This window comes from Mandrillus leucophaeus, unplaced genomic scaffold (genome assembly GCF_000951045.1).
Source record: "Mandrillus leucophaeus isolate KB7577 unplaced genomic scaffold, Mleu.le_1.0 Scaffold80, whole genome shotgun sequence".
Taxonomy (NCBI): Eukaryota; Metazoa; Chordata; class Mammalia; order Primates; family Cercopithecidae; genus Mandrillus; species Mandrillus leucophaeus.
Window position 1 is genome coordinate 376,841 of NW_012108697.1, and position 21,815 is coordinate 398,655.

At 34.5% G+C, this 21,815-nt stretch overlaps 1 protein-coding gene across 1 annotated transcript in view; it reads right to left on the bottom strand.

The window, feature by feature from the left end:
* The window catches only part of ATRNL1 (attractin-like 1), a gene marked incomplete at its 3' end in the record, with an annotated part of 405,371 nt that overhangs the window by 301,138 nt on the left and 82,418 nt on the right, over positions 1–21,815 (bottom strand). Inside the window, exon 8 of the mRNA XM_011967565.1 lies at positions 19,457–19,640. Coding sequence (XP_011822955.1) covers positions 19,457–19,640 — 184 coding nt within the window. The remainder of the gene's footprint in view (positions 1–19,456; positions 19,641–21,815) is intronic.

Genomic DNA, 21,815 nt, shown 5'->3' on the forward strand with positions numbered 1-21,815 from the left:
GAATACAGACGCCTGACTGAAAGGAGCTCACTAGGCAAATCTGGGACAATATAAGCAAAAAGAATAGAGAATAGCAATTGATTATAAAACATTAAATAAAATAAAAATACATGAATTCATACTGATATAAATGAATATACAGGCTGGGGAGACTAAGAAGGAATAATGAAATATAACCACTTAGTAACCATCACAGTAATAACTCTTTCTAGTGAGAATCATCAATGGGTATTAAAACTATTATGTAAAGGTTTAATAAGAAATAAAATATTTACATAATCTGAAAGTATCTCCCAATAAGGCAGTTATTAATTTAAAAGGAAAAATAGTATCTTTACCATTGAGAAAACTAAAATATACCACTTTTACCAAGATACAAAACTTAATCTTTACAGAAATATTCACAGCAGCCTCATTTTTAATAGTCAAAAGTGAAAACAACCCAAACATCTATTAATTGACAAATAGATTTTTAAAATATGGTATATTGAGATAATGGAATATTATTCAGACATTAAAAAAACAATGAAGCACTAATACATGGTATAATATGGATGAACCCTGGAAAAAAATTACAACAAGTGAAAGAAGCCACACACAAAAGGTCATGTTTGTACAATTCCATATATACAAAATATCCAGATTGGACAAATCCATAGAGAAAGAGAAATTAAATTAGTGGTTGCCAGAAGATGGAGATAGGGAGAATAGACAGGTATGGGGTTCCTTTTGAGGCTGATGGAAATATTCTGGAAGTAGTGGTAATAGTTGCACAATATTATGAATATACTGAAAACCACTAAATTTTACTGTTTTAAATGATCAAAATTAACAAGTTTATGTTATGACTTTTATCTCAATAAAAAAGGTTTTTTCACAAACAATTTAACTTCACCTGCCATGGGAGAAGAATATGACATTTTGGTATTCCTAACAAAAATACAAAATGTGTATCTAATCATGTAGAAACATCAGATAAACCCAAACCAGGCACATACTTCAAATGAAAGAGCACGACTATTCCAAATTAAAAGAGACTAAAAAGACATGACAACTAAATGTCTGCGTGCTCGTGGATATAATCCTGGATCAGGGAAAGATACCCAAACTCGGTAAGGAAAAAAGTATCAAAATCTGAGAAGGAGAGTATAAAAAGTGAAAACCACAGGCCAATCACATTAGTGAACATTCATGAAAATTTATTAAGAAATCAAATCTGGCTCATACCAGTAATCCCAGCAATTCAGGGGGCCAAGGTGGGCGGATGGCTTGACCTCAGGAGTTCGAGACCAGCCAGGGCAACACGGCAAAACCCAGTCCCTAATAAATACAAAAATTAGTCGGCCCTGTTGGCACCCATCTGGGGTCCCAGTGACTCAGGAGTCTAAAGTGAGAGTATCGCTTGAACCTGGGACACAGAGGTTGCAGTGAGCCTAGATCACACCACTGCTCTCAAGCATAGGCAACAGAGTGAGATCCTGTCTCAAAAAAAAAAAAAAGAAAAAGAAAAAAATCAAATCCAGCAACTTTAATAAGTTATAATTTGTAAAAAATATTGGTACAATTAAAAAATTAAGTAAGTGTTAGATTATAATAGTCTATCCATGTTATTTTCTAAATTTGATCCCACGTAAGAGAATATCTTTGTTTTTTAGTAAATACATTTAAAAATATATATGCTTAAGAGGGCATCATGTAAGCAACTCTGTTCAAAAACAATACATAGCTATATAGATATAAATAAATGTATTAAAAATAATTAAAAGGGAACACAACTACAGATATTGCAGATATTAAAAGATCCAGATAGAATATATGAACATCTTTATAACAATTTAACTGAAGATATCAGTTTCATGGATAAATTCCTTTAAATATATCTTACCAAAACAGACTCAACAACAAATAGAATATCTGAATATTCTTATGACTATTATATTGAATTCAGTAGTTAAAATTCTATACACTGAAGAAAAGGTCAGACCTAGTTGGCCCAAAGTTTATTATTTTAAAATAGGTAAAAAAATTCCAATCATATATACATTTATATATGTTTTAAATGTTCCAGAGTATTAAAAAGAATACTCCCCAACTCATTTTAAAAGCCCAAAATAACACCACCAAAGAGCTGATATGAATAACGCGAAAAAACCATGTGCAAATCTCACATATTAACATCAATGTAAAAATCCTTATAAAAATAACTAGCAAACTAAAAACACACATAATACATTATGACTAAGTTTGATTTAACCCAAGTTGAGTTAATAATAAAGTAAATTAAAATAATATTCACATTAAATTATTTAGTAGAAAAATCAAGTAAGTCATTCCTAAAACAGCTTTTGGCAAAATCCAGCATCCATTCATAATATAAACCCTTATCAAACCAGGAAAAAAGAGACCTTTCTTTATAGTGATATCTAAAACACCCAGAATGAACATCATTCTTAGTGAAGAAACACTGAAAGCATTTTTTAAAAGCTCAGGAATAAAACAGATGCCTGTTATCACACTTCTATTCAACAATGAGCTGAAGGTTATAGCAGAAATGATAAGACAAGAAAAATATAAAGCTGTAAGACCCAGAAAGGAAGAAACGAAACTGTCATTATTTGTATATAATCTGATCAACTATTGTAAAAAAAAAAAAAAAAATTAAAAAAATCTACACATAAATTACAAAAATACAGCAAACTGTTAGACATACGAGTAATATAAAAATCAGTCACCTCACACCTGTAATCCCAGCACTTTGGGAGGCCGAGGCGAGTGGATCACGAGGTCAGGAGATCGAGGCCATCCTGGCTAACACTGTGAAACCCCGTCTCTACTAAAAAATACAAAACAAAATTAGCCAGGCGTGGTGGTGGGCGCCTGTAGTACCAGCTACTCGGGAGGCTGAGACAGGAGAATGGCGTGAACCTGGGAGGCGGAGCTTGCAGTGAGCCCGAGATCGCACCACTGCACTCCAGCCTGGGCGACAGAGTGAGACTCCGTCTCAAAAAAAAAAAAATTCAATTGTCTTTCAGTCTATCAAATCACAAACAGACAAAGAAACTAAAAGATACTGTACTGGTTGAATGAATACTGTCCTCCCAAAATTGCTCACTTGGAACCTTGGAATGTGACCTTAGTTTGAAAATAGGGTCTTTGCAGATAGTTAAGTTAAAATAAGATCATATAGATCTAATATTAAACCAGTATGGGTCCTAAATCCAGTGACTGTTGTCCTTTTAAGAAGGCCACGTTCAGACACATACAAACACACAAGAAGTAGTCCATATGCAGTCCAAGACTTTTAGACTGGAGTAATGCAGCTACAACCAAAGTATGCCCAGGAATGCCTGGAGCTGCCAAATGCTGGAAAAGGCTGGAAGGATTCTTCCCTGCAGGCTTTCAAGAGGGCATGGCCCTGTTGACACCTGGATTTCAAACTTTTAGACACCAGAACTGTGGGAAGAGAAATTTCTGTTGTTTTAAGCCTCCAAGTCTATGATAGTTTATTATAGTAGCAGTAGGAAATGAATACAGATTTCACTTTAAAAAGCATACAAAATATTAATCACTTGGAAGTAATTCCAACCAAAATAACTATTAGCATTGCAGACCACTAATGGAATGGACTTTTCAATAAATAGTTCTAGGATAGGAGCACTGGTCGTGCACATTAAAAAAAAAAAAAAAAAAAAAGGATCCTTATCCAGTTGGGTTAAAGACTAAATGTGTGGAAGGCAATATTGAAAACGCTAAGGTAAGTATTATTTAAGCAAGACACAAAGCAAAATCCATAAAATATTGACAACTTCTGCTATATTAAAATTAATAAGTTTTGTTTATCAAATATCACACAAAGAGTAGAAAGATGATCCACAATCTGGGAGATAAAATGTTTGCAAAATGTAAAACTAACAAAAAGTTATTATTAAAAAAGTGTACACAAACAACTACATATGACAAAATGGGTGAAAATTTCAAAGAGTAGTTGTTTGGCCAATAAACATAAAAAGATGTTATACCTCATTAGCAATTAAGGAAACACAAAAACCAAAATAGGACACCATTTTATATTCACCATATTGGCAAAAAAAATTCAAAAATGAAAAAACATCAAATCTTAACGAGATTGTTGAGAAGAAATGGGAACTCTCATTCACCACTGGTAGAAGTGCAAACTAGTAAGATGAGGTTGGTGTATAGTTGGGTAAAGTAGAGCATGACCAAGCATTTATACTATTAAGTAAATAGCTTAGACAAACTTGTTATGAAACAATAGAAAACAAAATAAGAACATTTTTGCTACAATTGCTCATAATAGTGAAAACTGAGGACAGTTCCAGTATGCATCCACAGTGGAGCAGAAAATATAAAAAGGATCTGTGTTCGCACATTAAGGTCTCTCACATGGGAAAATTCTGCCAAGGGTCCTACTACACTTTCCTAACTCATTCACTCTTCCTTCGTCCTAAATGATCATTTCATACTTCTCTTTTCAAATCTCAAGCTTCCACTATCTTTTCACCCTCAACTGACGACTCTACTTCCTACTTCACTGAGAAAATAAAAAGAATCAAAATTTTCAACAATTCTCCCCACCTCTACTTATTTACCTGTATTTGTATTCAAATAACCTGACTTCATATCTGTTCCTATGAATAAAGTGCCCATGCTCTTCCTAGGTAAGGTTTACCACTCTATTTGTTCACTAGATCCCATTGCTACTTGTTTTCTTAAGTACACCCCTCTAGCAAATTATTCCCTTTATTTTTTGCATTATTTCTTACATCTTCTTAATCTTTCCTGTTAAGCTACAAACATAATTATTTCTCCAAACTTAAAAAAAAAACTCTTGTCCCAAATCCCTTACCACTTGTTACCCTGTTTCTTTCCTTTCCTTATAACTCCTCAAAAAAGATGTTAGTATGTTTCTTTAATTCCTCTTCTCCTATCTTTATTTGACACATGCCAGTCAAGACTTCACTTCACCACCCACTGAAACTTCTCTTGTCAAGTTCAGCAAAAAGCACTGGTTTGCCAGATTCCATGACCATTACTCAATCCTCATATTAGTTTACCAATCAGCAGCTTCTGACAAATTCTCTCTCCTTTGAAATATGCTCTTGGCTTCTAGAATACTATATTCTCCCAGTTTTCCTCCTAACTCATTAACTGCTCATTCTCAGTCTCCTTTTCTGGTTGTTTCTCCTCATCTCTTTGACCAGAAAATTAGAGTGTCCAGATCCTGAAATTCCTACATTCAGCCACCTATTTAACATATCCACAAACTGTATAATATGTATCTCAAATTAAACATGTCTAAAACCAAGTTTCCATTCTTCCTGACACCAAACCTACTTCTCCCACAAAACTCATCATCCCAACTAATGCCAACTCCCTGCTTTCAGGTCTTCAAGCCAAACGCCTGCTTCATCTTTCATTGTTCTCTTTCTCTCTCTCTCTCTCTCTCATCCACTCTATATCCAGTCCCCTAGTTTTTTCAATTCCTGTTGCTTCTACCTTGAAAATATATTCGGAATCCAACCAATTCTCACTACCTTCACATTGGCCTCTGTGGTTCCAGATACCGTCATCTCTTTCTTAGATCATTAAAATAGCCTCCTAAATGGTCTTCCTGCTTCTGCTCTTGCATCATAATTATAACACTGCTCCTGTAAAAATCTAAGTCAGAGCATGTCACATATCTGTTCAAAACCCTCAAAGTCTACCCATACCAAAACAAAAGCTCTATAATGTTTTCTAAGGCCCTACATGATTGGGTTTCCAATTATTTCTCTAAGGGAAGATAATTTCCATCCTACTCCAAGACACTCAACTACACTAGCCCCTTTGCTGTTCCAAATGACAAGGATGTTCCCATCTCAAGTCTTTTGCACTAGCTGGACCTCCTCCTAAAACACCTGTCCCCCAGCTATTTGCATGGCTCACTGCCTAATCACCTTCAGGTTTTATTAAGATGCTTTATGAGTCTTCTCTGGTCACTCGTTTTAAATGCAACAATCTGAAACTCCCTATCCTCCTTTCATGCTTTCTTTTTTCTTCATAGCCCATATTATCATTTAAAATACATTTTACTTATTTCCATATTTATTGTCTGCCTCTCTCCATTAAAATATATCTCCAGAGCATAAAGTTTACTTTTTAAAGATCTCTGAAGAAAGCATACAATGATAAACAATATATGCAAAATTTAAAAACAGAAAAACTAAATGAAAGGTTTGCAGCCAAATACATATATGGAGGGTAAAAACGTGCAATGAAAAGCAAGGAAATAACACAATATTAAGAATAATGGAGGGGGATAATATAAGGGGTACAATCATAAAGGAACACATGGGGGCTTCTAGTGTATTGTAATGTCCTCTTTCTTAGCATAGGTAGGCAGGGAATTCATTTTATTATGGTTTTGAAACTATATATACATACTATCATACAGTCTTTTGTCCATATGTAATATTTCCCAATTTATAAAAGAGAACTAGTAAAAAATAAGTACTACAAATTTTTTAATCACTGTGAAAAGCAAAGCTACAGAGATAAGTACTTATTTAAATTATCTCTGCACTCTAGCCTGGGAAACAAGAGCAAAACTTCATCTCAAAAAAAGAAATATAATTGAAGTCGTTTTTCCCTCACTGGAAAAAAAAATTTTTTTAAACACAAGTCGATAATTACAGCTGAAAGTTATAAATAGTAAAGTTTAATATATTCTTTATGTGTTAAAACTTACTGTGCTTTTTCACAGGCACAACAATTGAGGAAAGGACCTAAACAATAGGCCAAGAAAATCTGAGGTCTCCACTATCAGAGAAATGTCTTCACATAGTAAAATAATGAAGATGTAGGTTCCTATTATCAGTTGTACAAACATATGTAAAGAAAGTTATGAGATGCCTCATTTAACAAAGCTATAAAATCAAGATCACAATGACCCCAATACTCAAAATCATTACACCAAAGTTAAAGTCCTTGAGCAAAGATAATATTAATCAGCAAAACATACCAAAAACATAAAAGGAATCATTTTGAGCATCAGGAATTCCTATAAGTTCAAGATGTTTATTTCTCTTACTTACTAAATGTAAAGAAACCAGATGCAACTACTCCTAAAGGAGTAGGACAGCAGAAATGACTGAACTTTTATGTCTCCATCCTTTTCTAACACTGAAAATAAAATTGTATTTTGCTAACTTTACATAATAAATTGACCCGCTTTTCATATGTCAAATTATTATAATCTTTTAGCATATAAGTCAAATCAAACAGATTTACATTTTTTAAATAAATTTTATGAAGTATAATATATATGCCAAAAGTATAAAAATCTTAAGTTCAATGAATTATCACAAAGTGAACACATAACCACTCCTGAAGCTTTGCTGCTACTCATTCAAATCACTACACAATCATAGGCAATCCCTATCATAACTTCTAAGCCCATAATTCTGTTTTTCCTGGTGCTGAACTTTATATCAACAGAATATACTATATTTAATGTTATGTCTGGTTTATTTTATTTTTTGTTCCTGCATTAATTCGCTTAGGATTATGGCCTCCAACTGCATCTATGTTGCTGCAAAAGAGAAGATTTCTCTCTTCTTTATGACTGCATAATGTTCCATGGTACGTATGTACCACATTTTCTTGATCTGATCTTCCACTGATGGGCACCTGGATTGATTCCATACCTTTGCTACTGTGAATAGCACAATAATGAACAAACAAGTACATATGTCTCTTTGGTAGAATGATTCATTTTCCTTTGGGCATATACCCAGTAATGGGATTGCTGGGTCAAATGGTAGTTCAGTTTTAAGTTCTTTAAGAAATCTCCAGACTATTTTCCATAGTGGCTGAAATAATTTACATTCCCACCAACCAATGTCTAAGCATTCCCTTTTCTCTGCAGTCTCAACAGAAACTGCTGGCTTTTTATTTATTTTTATTTTTTTTGACCTTTTAAAAATAGCCATTCTGACTGGTGTGATATCTCATTTGCATTTCTCTGATCAGTGATGTTGACCATTTTTTCATGTTTGTTGGGCGCTTGTATGTCTTCTTTTGAGAAGTGTCTGTTCACATCCTTTGCCCATTTTTTAATGGGGTTATTTGTCTTTTGCCTGTGGACTTAAGTTCTCTATAGATTCCGGATATTAGGCCTCTGTCAGACGCACAGTTTGAGAATATCTTCTCCCATTTTGTAGGTTGTCTGTTTACTCTGCTAATGGTTTCTTTTGCTGTGAAGAGCTCTTTAGTTTGATTAGGTTCTACTTGTCAATTTTTGTTTCTGTTGCAATTGCTTTTGGGGACTTAGCCAAAAATTATTTATCAAGGCCAATGTCAAAAAGAGTTATTTCCTTGGTTGTGTTTCAGGATTTGTATCGTTTGAGGTCTTACATTTCAATCTTTGATCCATTTTGAGTTGATTTTGTATATGTTGAAATGTAGGGGTCTGGCTTCAATCTTTGGCATATGGCTAGCCAGTTATCCAGCATCATTTATTGAATAGGGAGTCCTTTCCTCATTGCTTGTTTTTGTCAGCCTTGTGAAAGATCAGATGGTTGTAAGTGTGTGGCTTTATGTTCAAGTTTTCTATTCGGTTCCACTGGTTTACATGTCCATTTTTCTACCAGTACCATGCTGTTTTGGTTACTGTAGCTTTATAGTACAGTTTGAAGTCAGGTAGTGTGATGCCTCCAGGTTTGTTCTTTTTGCTTAGGATTGCTTTAGTTACTCGGGCTCTTTTTTAGTTATATATGAATTTTAGGATAGTTTTCTTTTTCTAATTCTGGGATGAATGACACTGGTAGTTTGATAGGAATAGCACTAATTCTGTACATTGCTTGGCCAGTATGAACATTTTTACAATATTGATTTTTCCGATCCATGAGCATGGAATGTTTATGTTCTTACTGATTTTTTAGACTTATAAATACAGTTCAGTCTATCATTTTTCTTTTATTAATACTACTACTCAAATTCCATTTTAAAAATCTTTGTTTATTCATGAATATGAAGATATTTGCCTCTGTTATATTCTAGAATATTATTGTACTTCCACATTTAGATCTAAAATTGATCTGAAACAGATCTTTGTTTATGATGATGTGAGGTAGGGCTCAATATTCATTTTTTGCAATTGTACACCCAATTGGCCCAGAACAATTTATTAAGAAAAATTGCTCTCTGTAGTTCCACCTTTGCCATAGATTAAGTACCCATACATGTATAGGTCTGTCTGTGGAATTCCTATTTGCTGCATTAGTCTATTTCCCTATCTTTGCAACAACACTTAATTATTGTACCTTCATAAGTGATGAGATCTGATAGAGAAGTCCTCCAGCTTTGTTCTTCTAAAATTTGGATAGAAAAGTCCTCCAGCTCTGTTCTTGTAAAGCTTTTCTTTTGGAAATTGACATGGAGACTCTAAAATTTATACGAAAATAACCCTTCACATTTTTGTGTAAATTTTAGAATCACCATGTCAATTTCCAAAAGAAAAACACCTGCTAAAATTTTGTTTGGGATCACATTAAATCTACAGATCAATTTGGGCACAATAGACATCTGCATAATATTGAGTTTTTCAAACAATTGTCATAATTTGGTCTGAGATATATTTAAATTTTATTTAATTTCTCACAATAAGATTTTATAGTTTTCTGTGTAAAGATCTTGCATATAAGTCATTAGATTTATTCCTTAGGTTATTAATGTTCTGACAGTAACATAAATTATATTACTTTTAAATTATCAGTTTAAACTGTTCCTGGTATACAGAATTACTCTGGATTAATTTTTTTATATTGATGTTATTTGCAGCAACTGATTACCTACATACATATTATATCATATTATATATCTGCCTTATTACAGTGGCTGGAAATTCCAATACAATGTTGAATAAAAGTGGTGACAGTGAGCACCCTTAACCCATTCCCAATCTTAGAGGGAAAGCTTTCTATATTTCACCATAATGTTTGCAGTAAAGTTTTCATGTGTCTTTGTACATTTTACCACATAAATGATTTGCTTCCATTCCTAGTTCACCAGAGGTTTTATCATAAATACATGTTAAATTTTATCTATACTTTTTTCTGCATCTTTCAAGAAGATTACAGATCATTACTTCTCTATTTTCTTATTCAAATTTTGTAAATTTTAGCTAACCTTATATTCTTTGAATGAACCCAAAAAATCTATTATTTTCTTTCTAAATTGCTGGAATCGTCTTCATGGAAAAGATAATACTAAAATTTTCCTTACCTGTAACATCCTTTTCATATTTTTATATCAAGGTTATGCTGGTCTCATAAATCTCAACATAATTATTTCTGTTTCCAGAAAGTTTGCAAAAGATTGATGTTATTTATTTCTTAAATGCTTATCTCTTAAATATTTGGGAAAATTCACCAGTAAAGTGATCAAGACCTGGAGAATTTGTTTCGTTTTGTTTTTATTTGTTCATCTGTATGTATGCTTCTGTATTTTGAGGCAAGAAGGTTTCAATTAAAAATTCTAGTTATTTGACATAAGATTATTTCAATGTTCATGTTTCAATTCTGGTAAGTTTTGTTTTTCTAGAAATTTGCCATAGTTCATCTACTTTTTCACATTTACTGTCATACAGTTGCTTATCATATGTTCTTATTAACTTTTAAACTCTATATGATCTGTCATGACATCCCTTTTCGTTCTTGGCATGGATTATTTCAGTAATCTTTGTTTCTAAGTCTCTGTGGGGATTTACCTATTTTATTACTTTTAAAAACAACCAACTTTGTTGAGTTTTGGTGGCTTTATGGATCATTTCTATCACATGTTTCCTATTTCATCAATTCATGCTCTTATCTCATGCTCCTTTCCTTTATCATGTCTTTATTTTCTTTATCCTTTCTTTGGGATCAGTCTGCTGTTCTTTTTCTAACTTCTCAAGGGGATTCTTACACTATTGATTTTCAGACTTTTAGAAAATCACTTCTAATAAATGCATTTAGAGCTACAAGTGTCCCTCCTTAGCTGAATCACATGCATTTTGATGTGTCATCGTTCAGTAATTTTAAGTATGAAAATTTTCAGTATGAAAATTATACTAGGGTTTTTCGCCCAGGCACGGTGACTCATGCCTGTAAACCCAGCACTTTGGGAGGCCAAGGCGGGCGGATCATGAGGTCAAGAGATCGAGACCATCCTGGCTAACAGGGAGAAACCCCACCTCTACTAAAAATACAAAAAATTAGCCAGGTGTAGTGGCACACGCCTGTAGTCCCAGCTACTCAGGAGGCTGAGGCAGGAGAATTGCTTGAACCCGAGAGGCAGAGGTTGCAGTGAGCCGAGATTATATCACTGTACTCCAGACTGGGTGACAGAGTGAGATTCTGTCTAAAAATAAATAAATAAAATAAAATAAAATAAAATAAAATAAAATAAAATAAAATTATATATATATGTGTGTGTGTAAATGCATAAAAAACGGTTTTTCTTATTATTTTTATGGAATCACCAAAAGTTACTTTTGTGTTTATTTCACCGTGGTCTATTAATTTGTATTATTTCAATCCTTTTAAATTTGTTAAGACTTGCATTAAAACCCAGAATACAGTAAATTCTGGGAAAGTTCCTTTGTTCTTGGAAACAATGTATATGCCTCAATTATAACGTATTATGTTCTCAAATATCAAATGAGACAAAATTGTTCATTGTGCTATTCAAATGTTTTATATTCTTGCTGGGTTTTTTTGGGTCCCCTGGTACTACCAGTTACCAAGAAAATTGGGTTAAAAACATCGCACTATGTTTTGTCCTCTTTCGTTTGGTCAATTTTACATTATTTCAACACTGTGTTATAAATTATACATAAATTAAGAACTATTATGCCTTCCTTTTACTTTCAACTTTTCTAAATATTTTTACTTAAGGTTTATCTTTTCTAAGCAGCAAATGGCTGTTTTGTTTTCATATCCAATTCAAAAATTCTTTGCTTTTAACTGGAATATTTAGTCTCTCACATTTAGTATAATTGGAATTTTTGTTTGTTTGTTTTTTGAGATAGAGTCTCTGTCACCCAGGCTGGAGTTCAGTGATGCAATCTCAGTTCACTGCAGCCTCTGCCTCCTGGGTTCAAGTGATTCTCATGCCTTAGCCTCTCAAGTAGCTGGGACTACAAGCACATGCCACCATGCCTGGTTAATTTTTTATATGTTTAGTGGAGATGGGATTTCTGCATGTTGGCCAGGATGGTATCAAACCCCTGACCTCAAGTGATCTGCCCGCCTCAGCCTTCCAAAGTGCTAAGATTACAGGCATGAGTCACCGTGCCCGGCCAACTTTCGGACTTTTTAACACTGATATACCCCTCTTTCTGACTTATGTGCTATTAGGGCCATGTATTTAAATTTTGTGTATATGTAAGCCACTATTATTACTGTGGCTTTATATGATAGTCATTTAGAATCATCTCTATAATTTCATTACATTCCATCCAGTATCTGGGATCATTTTTCTTCTACTTCAATGGCACTTATTGTAATTAGTATTTCCTTTATTGAAAGCCTACTACTGTCAAATTCTCTCAGTTGTTTTTCTAAAAGTGCTCTTATTTTGCTTACATTTTTAAGAATATTTAATTATGTAGAATTTTAGATGGATGATTATTATCTTTAAGCTATTTGAAAACATGTATTCTGGATTCCATTTCCTCAGTTAAAAAATTAGTTGTCATTCTTCATGCTCTTCCTTCAAAGGAAATATGCCCTTTTTCCTCTATCTGCTTTGAAATTTTTGTCTTCATGTTTTGACTTTCAGCAGTTTTACTATAATATTTCCGAGTTTCTTTGTACTTATGCCCCTTGGTGCTCACAGAACTTCTTTAATCTGTGGCTTAATGTCTTTGTCACTTTTGAAAATTTCTTATTCATTATCACTTCAAATAATGTTCTACATTTGTCTTCACTCTTCTCTTTTTAGGATACCGATTACACATGTGGGTTAGACAATTTTCACATCTTCCTTGTATTTATTTCTGTCCTTTTCTGGTCATCATTTTGTCTTTCTTTACTTTATCTTGGATGTTTCCTTCTGATCTCTCTTCCATTTCATATTTCCCCCTTCAGCTGTGTCTAATCTGCTGTTAATTCTATCCAAGGAATTCTTAATTTACTCAATGTATTTTTCAGTTCTAGAATTTCCATTTGATTGAGTATCCAGTCCTGTGCTAATATTCTCTCCCTTACATTTTAATTCCTTGAACATACAATAATTATTTTAAAGTTTGTGTCTAAAACACTCCATTATCCTATATGTATGTTTCTAATGGATTTTTTTTTCATATCTTATCTTCTTCTAAGCTTTTTTTTAGTTTGTGCCAGATATTGTATATGATATATAGAAGAAATACTTTAAGGCTCTGTATGATGTTATCTCACTCAATAAAGTACTTACTTTTTATATTGCCATCTAACTACATTATGAGCATTTCACCAAAATCTAATAAAAGATTGTGATGATTCAAAGGTAAGCTAATTATCACGAGTAAGCTTTAGAACCTCAGGGGCCAGACTAAATCCTTAAGTATGTACCAAGGCTCCTCTTCCTTGGCACACCTGGAAATCTAATTTTGTTCCTCCATAATGACTGACACAAGGACTGCTCAGTGTCTCAGGAAGTTTCCAGGATTTCTAACTGTCTCAAGGTTAAAATTACACAAAATGCCAGTCTTGTATTCCTTGACATTGTACCTCTCCTAAATCTTTGACAAATTCTCACGGTTTTGATAGTTCTCTCAAGTTTTAGGCAAATAAAATTCCTAATTTTTCTCAGGGGAAATAACAGTCCAAAAGAATTCATTTCACCACTGAAAAAGAGTAAGTCCTCAAAACACATTTCCTAGTATCTCAACAAAGTGCCCTATCTGTGTAACCGTATCTACTAAAAACTGAAACCAGTTCTGAGGTGGTAAAAAGTAAATATAGGTCTATACAGTGGATACACAATGCTGATACATAATAGGTACATAATGGTGACATCACATACAATATAATCCAGGGGTTCTCAACACCCTGTTAGGAACCAGGCCGCAGAGCAGGAGGTGAGTAGCAGGTGAGGGAACACAGCTTCATCTCTCTTTACAGCCATTCCCCATCACTCACATAACTGCCTGAGCTCCACCTCCTGTCAGATCAGCGGCAACATTAGATTATCACAGGAGTGCAAACCCTATTGTAAACTGCACATGTGAGGGATCTACGTTGCATGCCCCTATGAGAATCTAATGCTTGATGGTCTGAGGTGGAGCTGAAATAGTAATGCTAGGGCTGGGGAGTGGCTGTAAATATAGATTAATGTTAGCAGAGAGGTTTGACTGCACAGGGACCACAATAAATCAATTGCTTGCAGACTCATATCAAAACCCTATCAGTGAGTGAGTGGCAAATGATAATAAAGCTGCATCTGGTAGCAGGCTTTATAGTGGCAAGTGAGGTGATGTACTTCAATTGTACAGTTGCATCTGGTAGCAGGCTTGAAGGCAGAATCTAATACTCATTTTAGTCCATGCGGGCACTGCGCATCTCCCCCCCATTATTTTATTTACCATTTCTGTCCACACCTCTTTCCCACACTGCACACTTGTCTCAGTTACAGTTTTAGTAAGTCCACAAACAAACCTCAGACAAACTGAGTAAAAAACAAACGTCAATGGAGAGCTTCTTTGAAAAGAGGGAATGATGAGACAGCAGAAGACTCTCAGACTGCCTACAAAAAGAAAGCTGCATTTCAAAGAAAATACTAAGAATCCTACTTAAATTATAGGTTCATTACAACAGGTGATTCACATTCTCCAAGTCCACTTTGTATAATACATGGCAACCAGCCATCCAATGAAACCATGAAACCTTCAAAACTGCTTCACCACAAGGAGACCAAGCACTCTGCATTAAAAAAATAAGCCTTTGGAGTTTTTCAAAAGAAAAAAAAAAAAGTGAACACAAAGAGCCAAAGCAATTATTGAAAGCCACCATTCATCAAATGGTCTGTACTGAGAACATCATTCTTAGTAGCTAACAGCATTGCTAAACCTTAGAAGCCCTTTACTATTGATGAAGAGTTGATCCTGCCTACTGCTAAAGACATTTGTAGTCTTTTAGAAGAGGCTACAGTTCAAAAGGTAGCACGTGTTCCTCTTTCAGCTAGCACCATAACTAGATGAACTGACGAAACAGCAGAGGATACTGAGGCACAATTGTTAGAGAGAATTAATGAGTCACCTCGGTAAGCAATCCAGGTTGATGAGTCGACCGATGTTGACAATAAAACAACGACGTTTGTTTTTGTGCAATATATTTTTCAGGAGGATGTGCATGAGGATAAGTTATGTGCACATTTCTCTCTCTCCCTCTTTTTTTTTTTTTTTTCTTTGAGACAGGGTCTCACTCTGTCACCCAGGCTGGAGGACAGTGGCACGATCTCAGCTCACCACAGCCTCCATCTCACAGGTTCAAGCAATCCTCCCACCTCAGTCTCTCAAGTAGCTGGGACTACAGGCATGTGCCATCATGCCTGACTAACTTTTGTATTTTTAGTAGAGATGGTGTTTCACCATGTTAGCCAGGCGCGTCTCAAACTCCTAAACTCAAGCAATCCACCCGCCTCTGCCAAACAAAGTGCCGGCATCACAGGCATGAGCCACCACGCCCAGACTATTATGTGCACTTTTGTTGACAACCAACACAACAGCTGCAGAAGTATTCAAATCTTTGAATGATTACATATCAGGAAAACTGAATTGGTCATTTTGTGTCAATATATGTACAAGTGGAGTGGCTGCCATGACTGGACAGCTTTCTGGTTTTACTGCTTGGGTCAAAGAGGTTGCTTCTGAATGTCAGTCTACTCACTGTGTCGTCAATAAAGAAATGCTGGCTAAGCGAAAAATGTCACCTGAACTTAACAATGTTTTGCAAGATGTGATGAAAATTATCAACCACATTAAAGTATGCACCCTCAACTCACATCTGTTCACACAGCTCTGTGAGGAGATGGGTACACAGCACACATGTCTTCTCTCTTTTTTTTTCTTTTCTTTCTTTTTTTTTTTTTCTTTTTGAGATGGAATCTCACTCTGTCACCCAGGCTGGAGTGCAGTGGTACGATCTCGGCTCACTGCAACCTCCGCCTCCCGGGTTCAAGTAATTCTTCTGCCTCAGTCTCCTGAGTACCTGGGACTACAGGCGTGTACCACCATGCCCAGCTAATTTTTGCATTTTTTAGTACAGACAGGGTTTCGCCATATTGGCTACGATTGTCTCGAACTCCTGACCCCACGATCCGCCCACCTCGGCCTCCCAAAGTGTTGGGATTACAGGAACGAGCCACCGCACCCAACCGCATGTCTTCTCTTATACACAGAAGTGAGATGGCTTTCTAAAGGTGGGTCACTGGTCAAGAGTTTTTGACTTACAAGGGCTACTGCAGAGATTTCTTTTAGAAAAACTGGCAGCACATTTCAGTGACACAGAATGGGTCGCAAAACTTGCTTACTTGTGTGATATATTCAACCTGCTCAAGAAACTCATTCTGTCACTTCAGGAGAGAATAACAACTGCATTGAAGCTGGCAGGTAAAGTAGCTGCATTCAATGCCAAACTGGGATTATGGGGCGACAAGGAAACACTGGAATTTCTGACATGTTTCAAACATTAGAAGAGATTCTTTCTCCCAGCACCTTCTTTCTACCAGCTGGTGCATGAACAACTATTACAGCTTACAAAAGAATTTCAGCATTACTTCCCAACTACAAAAGGCCCCCATACTGGGAAGGAATGGATTCGCGGCCCATTTGCGAGTAAGCCAGGTGAATCGACTTTGTCCATGCTAGAAGAGGATCAACTGCAGGAGATCGCAAATGACAGTAGCCTTAAAAGTATGTTTGAGACAACTTCAAATCACTATACATTGTGAATTAAAGTCAAGGCAGAATATCCTGAGATTGCCACAAAAGCACCAAAAAGCCTGCTTCTATTTCCAGCATCCTGTCTTTGTGAAGCAGAGTTTTTCTGCAGTGACAGCAACCATAACGAGATTACGGAGTAGACTGAACATAGGCAAAACACTTTAGGTGTCACCGTCTCCCATCACCCCCAGAATGGGACCATCTAGTTGCAGGAAAACAAGCCCTTACTCTACATTATGGTGAGTTGAATAATTGTTTCATTATATATTATAATGTAATAACAACAGAAATAAAGTGCACAATAAATATAATGTACGTCATTCATTAACAAACCATCTCCCCTCCCTGTGTCCGTGGAAAAATTGTCTCCACAAAACCAGTCCCTGATGTCAAAAAGGTTGGGGACCGATGATATAATCCATATATAATAGCAAACTTGAAATAAGCTAAAAAAAGATCAAAACTTAAAGAATACTACAAACTTTAAGGATAATGAAAAAATCAATTAGTGCAAACTGATAACTTTGTGTGCTTAAGAAATTTAAGACACATTAAAATATTAAAGCATCATACATCTACAACATATTTTTAATGAGGTATTTAAAATAATTTACAAATTGTTTTAGTAAATTGTTTTACAATATAAATATCCACTGCCATTTGTGCACATACTAAAATTGCCAAGGCTGATAAATATATTCATCTAGGCAAAACTTTCACTACGTAAAGTTTTCAGGTAGAAAAGCGTGGAAAATTTGAGAAAATTTCATTCAAGTAGTGAGCAACAACTAAATCTCTCATTTTGACTTTACACAAATAACATCCAGTTCTGCTCTCTTATCCATTCACTTTTATTAAGATTCTTCTTACCTGAGCATTGCTATATCCATTATTATTACTATGAACTACACTGCCTCCTTCACACAGAAGTTATTCTTCCCTTTTGGTATGATATAGCATTTAAAATATATTTTTAGGGCCAGGCACAGTTGCTCACACCTATAATCCCGGCACTCTGGGAGGTCAAGGCGAGTGGATCACCTGAGGTGAGGAGTTCAAGACCAGGCTGACCAACATGGTGAAACCCCATCTGTACTAAAAATACAAAATTAGCCAGGCATGGTGGTGCGTGCATGTAATCCCAGCTACTCAGGAGGCTGAGGCAGGAGAATCACTTGAACTTGGCAGGTGCAGGTGGCAGTGAGCTGAGATCACGCCACTGCACTCCAGCCTGGGCAACAAGAGTAAAAACTCCGTCTCAAATAAATAAATAAAATAAAGTAAAATACATGTTTAAAATGTGAAACAGACTGATAGTACCTTAATCACTATACCACAATTCCACTTGCTAACATAGCAAAATGTCGGAGAAAAATGTACAAATATTAAATGTAAGGAAGTAAGATGCTATTTATGAGTTACACAAAATAAAAATGAACATAAAAATATAAAGAATAAAACTGCATTTTATTAGACAAAAAAATAAGAATTAACGAAATTACCAAAAGAAAAAAAGGTGTTATAATTCTATATATTTTTTAAAAGTAGAAATTAGGATATATGTATGAAAGTGAAGGGGGTAGAAGAAATCGTGATTTGGTGGAAACCTTTGTATTTTCTTAGATCACATAAAGTAACTTCATGCTGTAAGTTTAAAAGAATGCATAGTGCCTTAAAAGAAAAAAAAAGTCATTTCCCAGATTTTACAAAGAAAAATTAGGATAACAAAAATTTTATTCTAAAACTTCTATACCCAAAAAATCAATAAATGAAAAATTAATAACATTTCAGTCACAAACAGAATATTATGGATATTAATTGGCAATTCACTAAACAGGAAACAATAGTAAGTGAACACATAAAAAGATGTTTACAATAGTAATCAGGAAAATGCACATTAAAATACTATTCACTCCCGTCACCTTGGCAAAAGTAAAAATCCTCAAAATTTTCAAATGTTGGTGAGAACATGAAGAATCAGGGACAAATACCCTGTTGGTGGAAGTATATATACATTACCACAGTGACTTGAAAAGCACTTCGGCAGCATGTGATAAAGTTGAGGATATAAATACCCTCAGATACAACAATCTCACTTTTAAGTATGCACCCTAGAGCAACTCTTAAATATGTACATGAAAAGACCAGTATAAGAAGTGCAGTGCAGCATTGTTTATAACAACAAAAGGTGAAAATTTACCTAAATGCCATAAGCTCTGTAGTTCACAGGAAGTTAGATGATGAAACTAAATAAATGCTTTTTAAAAAATACAGATGACAATAAAACGTGAGTGCAAAGAAGAGCAAATCCCTGAACAGATGATATTGAAGTCATACTGGTAAACAAAATTACTCATCTGAAATTAAGACAGTATCAGCATTTATAATGAATGCATATAAAGTATTTCTATGTCAGAAACCATTTATTTTAAAGTCAATCATTCATAATAATAATGGCAACATAGAAAATGTGTTATCTTGTGTACTCACCAAGTCTTAGTGTTAACTTCATATTTATAAAGATCATCAACCAATCCATATTTGTTGCCTGGCAATGCTTTATACCCTCCATGAACATAAATGGACTTTGTTATTTCATCATACACACTGGTATGGCCATATCCACCTTGTACAATAGCTCCTTTAGTTTCTGGAACAAGCCAAGTGTTTGATGCTGTAACAGAAAGAAAATGCATTGTAAATTTCAAGTAGTATTTTTAAATATAACTAATATATCACCAGAAATACCAACAAGTTAATTCTAATGACATATTTTTATGAGTAAATATCACAGAGTTAATATTAATTTAATCAAGAAACACTTATTAAATATGTGCCAGGTTAGGTGCTGGGGTTGAAGTTGAGTAACACTGGTCTTTCCATAGATGAAGTTAAACTCTGAAATACTAAAAAGAACATTTTGTGTGTTTGCAAGAGAAAAAAGAAAACTTTATTCTTATACTACATAAATAGCTCTGAAAAAAAATTTTAACAAATATTTTATGAGAGCTTACCATGTGAGTTAGTCACTGATATTACAAGGATAAAATGATAAGATCCCTACCCTTAGTAATCTAAAATTAAATTAATTGAACACATTTTTAGTACTGTGCTGGTCCTTTATTTGTTGGATATAAGCCCCACTTTCCTTTTCATAAAGTCCTTTGTATTGCGGAGGATGAAAATCTAAACGATAAAATTTCCAAGACTCTCTTGACAATTGTGTTACTATTAGGTTCCATCAATGGGAGTACTAGTATGAGATTAAAGGGCAAGAGGAAAGATTCTGATTTTGCCTCTAGCAGCAGGAACAGGAAGGCAACTACAGTAGGTAATGGCAGTGCTGGCTTAATAGGTATTCTCTGTTCAGTAGCAAAACTGGTACGTTTAGTTGCTCACTGGCAAATGTGATCATAGGCTCCAGCCTAGGTATGTAGCACTTCTAGATTTCTGGGTGATCCCTTCCCTTTGGTATCTCTAGTCCTTCTAACACTTTTGTAACTAATTTCCGATATTAAAATCCCACTCTGATTGCTGTATCTACAAGAGATTCATTTCCCAATATAGTTTCACTAATAAAAACACCAATCATATGCAAGGGATGCTCTTAAGAAACGCATATGAAAAATCCACAATTTCTTGGCCTTAGAAAATTTACTCTAAAAAGCAGCTATATAAAAATATGTTATTTGTTTTTAATTATGCATATAGATCATATATCCATACTTCCTCTAAAGCCACCTAAAATGTGGCTTCCTAGTCAGCTCATTGAAAATACCAAAATCAACTAATAGAAAATGATAACGCTTAAAAACTCTTTGCATTTACAAAATTCTAAGGTAGTAAAGAAAATGATTCTACAATGGTCATAAAAAATAGAAATATCAAAAAAAAGTCATCGAAGCCACTGGTACTTTACCTGTTAAGAAACTTTGTGGTACTCATATGTAACTAATGGGCATTACATTTTGGAGTTAATTTCCAAAAAATGATGTAAAAGACAACTTATCAGAAATAATTTGATTAATATGCTTTAACCACTTATTATGACTATATATATAAATTTGAACTAAAAGATTTTCATATTTTATTCATTTTCTTTTAATAAAGATGAACTGGATCCTTACAAAAAAATATTAAGAGGTATAAAATATAAAAAAGTTACCCTTTCCCCCAACCCACTACCTAGAGGTACTTTCCACAATTTGTTATGTACAGACTATTTTCAAACTACAGTTCTGAATATTTTAGTATACATAAACCACATGTATATGATGTACATAGATATGTTTATGTATATGTGTGTGTGTGTATATATATTTGTACCCCTAAAAAGTACTATGTTGCAACTACTGTTTCGCTTAACAAGACATTTGGGGCATCATTCTGTGTCCCATTTATTACTTTTTTAACAGCTAAATTCCATTGTGTTGATAATATATAATTTATTTAAATAACTCTACATTGTTACTCATTTGGGTTTCAATTTGCCCTTAGAAACAATGGTGCAATAAACAACCCTGGAATCAACAGCAGCATCATTCTCTAATAGAGCACAGTTCTCAGTAACTATCTCATTATCTCATTTAATAATAACCTTTGGAGGGTTATATTATTGCTATCTCTTCTTTACAACTTAGGAAATTCAAAGCTAGAAAAACTTAGTAACACATCAAAAGTTTAAAAGTTAATAAGTGGAACAAGATAGTGTAGACTGATTTTTCCCTGCTCCTCCCCACAGAACCTTAGAAATTGTATAAGAGACAACCAAAGAAAAAAATCTAAAAAGTGTAAAGAGGAAGGCAGACTGGCTAGGGGCTGGAGGATGTGTGTCGCATGACACTCACTC